This window comes from Priapulus caudatus, unplaced genomic scaffold, assembly GCF_000485595.1.
Source record: "Priapulus caudatus unplaced genomic scaffold, Priapulus_caudatus-5.0.1 Scaffold4772, whole genome shotgun sequence".
Lineage (NCBI taxonomy): Eukaryota > Metazoa > Priapulida > Priapulimorpha > Priapulimorphida > Priapulidae > Priapulus > Priapulus caudatus.
Genome location: NW_014581833.1, coordinates 2,270 through 9,496, shown reverse-complemented (window position 1 = coordinate 9,496; position 7,227 = coordinate 2,270). Strand labels below are relative to the sequence as shown.

General features: G+C 42.8%; 1 protein-coding gene across 1 annotated transcript in view; it reads right to left on the bottom strand.

Annotated features, from left to right (window-relative positions):
* Positions 1-824, bottom strand: part of LOC106819844 (L-rhamnose-binding lectin CSL3-like) — a 5,277-nt gene extending 4,453 nt beyond the window's left edge. The window contains exons 1-2 of the mRNA XM_014824421.1: positions 643-824; positions 218-323 (exon numbers count right to left, since the gene is read on the bottom strand). Coding sequence (XP_014679907.1) covers positions 218-323; positions 643-824 — 288 coding nt within the window. The remainder of the gene's footprint in view (positions 1-217; positions 324-642) is intronic.
* Positions 825-7,227: the final 6,403 nt, after the last annotated feature.

Sequence of the window (7,227 nt, the reverse complement as noted above, 5' to 3'; positions counted from 1 at the left end):
CTCTGCTGCAATATATTATTATTGATTAATTATATTATAACTAGCGAGGTACAAGTATACCGTAGAGAACTGCAAATGTCTTTTGTGTCTTTAATTTTTTAAATATAAACTCATTGTAAAGTGACACAGATTCAATAGTTATATTCGATGTAACTGATAAAAATGAACAACCACTGCACTGGGTACAACAAGGAATCACTGGCAGCACAAGCAATACTGGCCACTTGCACTGACATGTGTCAGTACGCGTGTACGTCAAAGACCCCAGACGTGAGCAGCTTTCGTGCTGAATCTTGCAGTACGCGGGGTCTCGGCCTGGGTATCTGGAGCAATTACGTAGCACCATCTATTCGAGCAATAGATTTTGTTTGAGCCCCAGAACATCCTCCCAGGGCAGCACTAGGGATTCTGAACGTCCTATATGCCTCATACGCCGTGCCACGTGAAAATTAAGACAGCATAACTGTCTATCCCATCACTCCGTTGTGAAAAGGCGACGGGCCGGCTCGGCCCGGCGACGGCGTTGAGTACATTTGTCAAAAAATGATAACTTTAGTACAAGACGAATCCGGAAGAAAATATAGTGACAAAATATAGGGTTAGGTAGGGCTACAGGTACAGGTCCAGGTGACGATGGCGTACTTGGTCGTGCCGACGCAGGGATCACTGCCAAGGCCAGCGTTAGTGGCAGCGATCGTGCAGCACCTCTGGCCGTAGCAGTGGGAGATGTAACCGATGACATCGTCGAACTGAACGCAGTTATTTGTATTTGTGTTGGTTCCAGGACAGAGACCGGCCGAATCCGGCTGCCGGCCGTACGCCATGGATGTAATTTGGATCCAGGTGTCGTCGGGGCAGCAAATGTTGCCGGAAGAATTTTCACAGATTGCCTGCCGGTAGGTGGATCTCCGTGCCGATGCGACCTGCGTAGACGAATGTATCCCACGCCGTTGAAACGGGATTGTTAATCTAGCTGCATGGGGGCGGCTCTCGTCAAAAGTTTATCCTTAACGTCAATGCACACTATCAATACCCTACTCACTCTCCCTTAATAATCCGTATAAACCGTATAACTGTATAAACGTGTTTACTGTACTCTGAATCCCCGTACGAACTTGTCATATTCCTTCGGCATATATTATGTATAGCTAGTGTGAGGAAAAAATATTGCAATGCCGTTATACGTTTTGAGTAAACCGCCAAACTTCCACAAAACCTAGCATTTATGTGCTTTCCGATGCGTCGCATCATATCAAACGCGCAAACATATAGCATAATATTAGAATAGAAAATACAGAATTATTGGATTTGCAGATAAACATAGATTATATATATACTCACACAGAGTAGTGCCAGCAGGATGCAACCTACGATGATTGAGCTCGCCATCTAAACGTACATAATACGCCATTGCTATCAATACATAATATAATGTCGTCATATATCTTACGTATCACAGACTAATAACAACATTAATAGTAAAGCTGAACTTTAAGGCCAGTATAAGTGTAATGAATGTAACAGAATTCGCGATCATCTCCATGCGGACACATGATAGTTTCAAGGACAGAGGTACATGCTACACAGGAAGAATTAAGTAGATAATTGCATTCCATTAATAAATGGCTTAATGATAATAATTGTCATTTGTCCTTGCAACTGTACATCAGATGTAATGGGTGGCAATTGCACATAAAAATACAGAAGTATCTAGGAATAAACTTGGAAGACTCCATGAGTGGTGAGGTAACGGGAAATAAGGTTGTAAAAAAGGTTAACAATAGATTGAAATTTCTTTCCAGAAAAGCTAAGTATTTAAACACAGAGCACTAGTTTCTGCACTAATTCAATGTCATTTTGACTATGCAAGCAGTATATGGTACAGCAGTCTTACAAAGCGCACAAGGGCTAAGCTGCAAGTGTGTCACATACGTGCTAGAGAGTTCAAGGCTGTAAATTGGGTACCTGTAGAGTTCAGGGCAATGCAACTAAAAGTCAATAGGGTTTTTAAAATATTACAGAATCTCGGCCCACAGTAGGTATATGACAGAAGGTTTCATGTTAACGTCAGAAGTCCATAGTTTCAATACAAGGGAAGGTGAGATGTCTATTTTTAAACAGAGGGTGGGAAGCAGTGGGAAAAACTCATTTACTTATAATAAAATTGAAGCTTGGAACTCTCTACCACAGCAAGTTAGGACAAATTCTGTTTATTCTAGTTTTAAGTATAGGGTTAAGAAATGTCTGTATCGTCTTATGAAAATGTACCATTGTATGACCTGTTAAAACTACAAACAAAGATTCAAGGCATAGAAAAACAAGGACCACAAAGTAAATAAGTATGCTTTTTGTGTATATATCCTTGGTAGTAATTTTATGAATTCAGAATCTTATTGTAAAAGTATGCTATGTATTGTATATGATGGATAATTGCCTAAATAAATAAAAATAGGGTTTCTCTATTGTAAAGATAGCATCAGTTATCGATCAGTTATCAATCACAATCTATCGCAATTCTTGGGAATATACTGTCAACTATGTCAATGATAGTATCAACATAAGTAATAATATACTCACAAAAATCGGTTGTACAACAAACGACGGTTATGATCGGGTAAATCTAGTCGAGAATTCCTTGTGGCCGCAATGCTGTCTTGACCCGTCTCGGTCGCTCCAGATCGTATACTGCCGTACTAAGAGCAGAGTCCCGTATTTATACCACAAGCTCAGCGTGGGTATGGCTTCTTACCTTCCCATCATGCATCACAAGAGACGCGTGATCAAGTCATATTTTATGTCACGCACATCACATGACAAGCCACACATCACCCCACAGGTTTCCTTCATACAACCGGTGGGAATCACGTGATCGCTGCCATGGCCAATAGGAATGCTGTGCATCGACCTGGGATGCTGAGACACGCAACAGGACGATAGGATGCGCGGATATGAGGCTATAGCAGCCGAAGCTCGTTACATAATATATATATATATATTAATATATATATATATATATATATAATATTATATGATATATTAAAGCAGTAGGTTCTCAGGGAGAGATAGTGAATATAAAACAAGTGCCGCAGCGCTCATCTAACGTCTCACTGCGGTGACTCTGTGGTGAGAGTGTGGGATTCTAGTCAAACCCTGTTAGTCCCAAAAGTGTTCACATACACGCCGAAACAGTGGAATGCACAGGATTATGGTATCAGGAACCATTCTCAAGGAATGTTCGTTGGCGATCGTTATGAAAGTTGCCACGAGATGGCGCGTACGTTTAAGTGTCTTCAGATTAAAGATGGAAGCTCCCATCGTACGTAGTAGCAACAACTATCTCGCTAAGGACAGATGAAATACGGTAGCACTCATCACATTAACCTACGCAGCCTACAGCGCCTGCATAGAGAGCTGCCCACATGCAAACCAATTAACGCAGGCAAAAACTGCAGTTGGCTCACTGACAGTGGCGATACGTTACATCGTAACATATCTGCACAGTATTAGAGTACGAAGTGATGACGTCACGGTGGCATGAACAACAGAGCCCACTGTTTCTACACAATCATATCGCTCTGGTAACATAAGCTGCGTGTCGATGATTTTGCTACCGCGATTGTAACCAGCATTCTGAGAGTCATTATTGCAAGTTTTTAATAGATTATCAAAGGATGAGAAGTGAAAAGCAACGGGGGGAAAAAAAATTTAATCAAAAAAAAAAAATTTATCAAGCAAAAAAAATTTTTTTCCAAATTTTTTTTTATTCATTAATATTGTAAGAACGACTTGCTAACCGAATGCTTTACGCTGTCTAGCGCACACGAAACTCGTTTTTACGATACGCCACACGTTGTACCACAATGGCTACACTATGAGCAGTGGCTGCTGTGAGAACCAGCCCCGTACGTTGTCTTCGCAACGTTGATCGTCACACTTCGGTTATCTATAGAATGACCATAGAAATTATAACGTATTTAAGGAGCCGATAAACACTTCTCAACCAAATCTTAGCTTTTGAAATTTCACTGTGACATTGGAGCCTGATACATCCAGGCCAGTATAGATTCTTACTAGCAATCCCGGCAGTCAAATTCTTTCTAACAGGCAGTAAATACAAATCCTACTGTTTAACCTCCTCTTGGGGTCAACAAGGTTATCCGACACTATCTTCGCATGTCAGCAGAAGGCGACATCTCATGGTCCTTTCATATAAAGCCATAAAAAGTGCTAGGCTCACCGCTGAAACAAAAAAGTTTTCAATCGCTCCGTCAGGACCAAATGGGGGTCCTCAGAAAAATGTCTAAAATCTGCCCTGTGCCCATTGACCATTTGACCTGTGACCTCAATTTCGCACAGGTGACTGGCTTTTCCTACCCAGTGATGCCTATAATACACCGACTATCACGAGCCTTAGTCGACCCCTTTAGATTTGTGGCCCGCCAATTCTGCATTTTCCTCCCTATACCTTAAGTTTAAGAGTGAATGTTCCCCTTCATTTTACACCTCTCTGACCTTTGACCTCTGACGCCCAGCTTTCGACATCCCAACTCGTATTTGACGATTTCCCCCACGACCCGAATATGCGTGACGCGTAACGTCGAGCGGTTAAGATTGTGTGCCCAACTGTTGACGGAATGACGCACCGACGGACGGACGCCGGCACGACATCATGCGATTCTACAAGCTGCATCTGACGAGTCAGATAGGCTAAAAAAAAGTTGTGGATATAGAATCAGTTAACACTAACTCTAACCTCTAACCCTAATCCTATAACCCTAACCCCTAACCCTAATCCCTATCCCTAAGTTTTAAAATTAAACAAACATTAAGCCAAAAATCATAAAAAATAAAATTAATAAGCAGACAAAATAGGCAATCAGCAGCGCGTTCCCTAGCGGATCACTATCTCTCGCCCTGTGCAAAATTCTATACATAAAGTTGATTCAGACCGAATTAAGTCTTCTACTCCGCAATAACTAGAACAACGTCCGCCCTAGAGGAAAACTAAAGTATTTTACAGATTCAGCACGTCTGGGAGGTGGTTCTGGCCTGAAACAAAAAGTTAAAACAGTTAAAAAGTTACACATTCATAAAAATTCTATTCAATCAATAGATGGCCGGTGCGTACCAGATTAACATCTACGTTACGTGTGAATTCATGGTTATACCCTTAACGCGCGGAGCTGGCCTAATCGCTAGAATACATCGTCTCCTACACGGATTCCGGGTATTCGAGTCCCAGCTGGGAAACTTATCTTCCACCGTTTTTCCCCTTTACCTACTTCTTAGTATGTTTTTTTCAATTTTTTAATTTTAATTTTTATTAATATTTAATGTCTTTTATGCTTTTGAATTTCGTGTATTATATTTGTTTGAGATGGCGGGATGGGAATAGCATAGGCGCTATGGCTATGCGATGGGATGGGTATGGCCCTGGATGGGATGGATGCATGGCATGCATTGCGTGGGATGTCAATGGATGGCATGAAATGGGATTGGAGGGATAGGGCAGGGATGGATCAGCTCCTATTGATAGAACTCCTGTGGATGGCATGCGTGCGACTGGCGAGGGCATGGCCTATGGAATGGGATGGATGGACAGGATGCATGGAGCGATGCATGGCATACTCGATAGAGTAGTTATATACTTTTTTGGGTATTTTCCTTTCAACCAAGCGGTGCACGAATGAGAAACGCCACTCGATCTCCCCCGGTAAAAGCCCGGTTATCCCGCTAGTATATATTATGCTCGTGCTGTATGCTGTCGTGCGCGTGCCGCGTGCGCGCGTGTGTGTGCGTGCGTGCGTGTGTCGTGTGCTTGTGGGCGTGCCGTGATTCGTAAACTGTACGATCATGCATATCTTGTATATGTAAAAATAAATATGATCGAGTTGAAATTGTGGGTCCAAACTAGAGAGGACACAATCATGGATATAATACGATTTTATTATACAGTTTCTACTCGTAAATGCTCAATTAGGAAAAGGAAGCCGCCTTCTTTCACTGCACTGAAGCGCAGGCGATAGATAAATAATATTATTTGAGAGAGAGAGAGAGAGAGAGAGAGAGAGAGAGAGAGAGAGAGAGAGAGAGAGAGAGAAAGAGAGAGAGAGAGCGAGAGAGAGAAGCGGTCGCGGTTTTCTTTTTACGGTGGCGCAAGAGATAGACATATAGCATCATGCTGTATTTTATCAAGAATTCCCCGCTCCGTACTTCCCTCATTTCTGCGATATTATATTCATGACAAAGAATCGTATTCTAACGGTGAGTATAGGATTCTGTGCTGCAGCGCACGCTGAAGACATTGACTTCCTAACTAACGCATACCGGTGTTTTTCACTACAGTAGCGCATGCGTGAAAGTCGAGAAAATGTCGAGTCTAAACAGGCGATGCGCTGTGCAAACGTCAACTTGTTTAAGAACGCTGTTACAATAATTCCTTGAAAGTTTTGCTCCCATGCGCGCCCATCGTATTGACACACACTACGGCGAGTAAATTCCCTCACGCGCGGTAATGGCTCGGCCATTGTGCGGAAACTGGGATGCGAACGAGGCTCACCTTCTATCATACATATATATCATTGCCTGCTCTGCCACTTATTGCGTGATAAATTGACGAATACCATCGCTGCACAATTGCCTTGAAGTACACGTGCTACAAACGTAAGCGAGGGCGCACTAGAGCACGCGAAAAAGGCGAGCGAGAAGTTATCACACGTCACTGTAGGCAGTAAAGTTGTCAACCAGTCTAGAATAGAGCTGATCGCGCATGAACTCGGACCGCGCGTACGCACGCAGATCAGACCAACTAATTATTTCACCGACATAATGTCCCTTCGCGCGGCGATCATTGAAAGTATTTGCACATCAATGATCGACGATCGTGAACCATTGCAGTTGTCACTTAATAGCTAGAGTGGTGAAGCCAACCCGCGGCACCCGCCGTATCTTTTACACGGTGAATACAGCGAGAACAAAAACTAGTGGATCCACTCTGGCACACGGTGTTTCTCATGTTCGGCTACGAGAAGGAAATGCGCTTCAGTCTTGTTGCATGCCGAGCTAGGTTCAGTACTGTCACGCAGGCATAACGATGGGCGTGTTATACAGCCTTAATTAGGACGATGTGAGTCATATATCATTGTGAGAGCGGTTGGTAATTAAGAGTGTGAGAAAGAGAGAGAGAGAGCGAGAGAGAGAGAGAGAGAGAGAGAGAGAGAGAGAGAG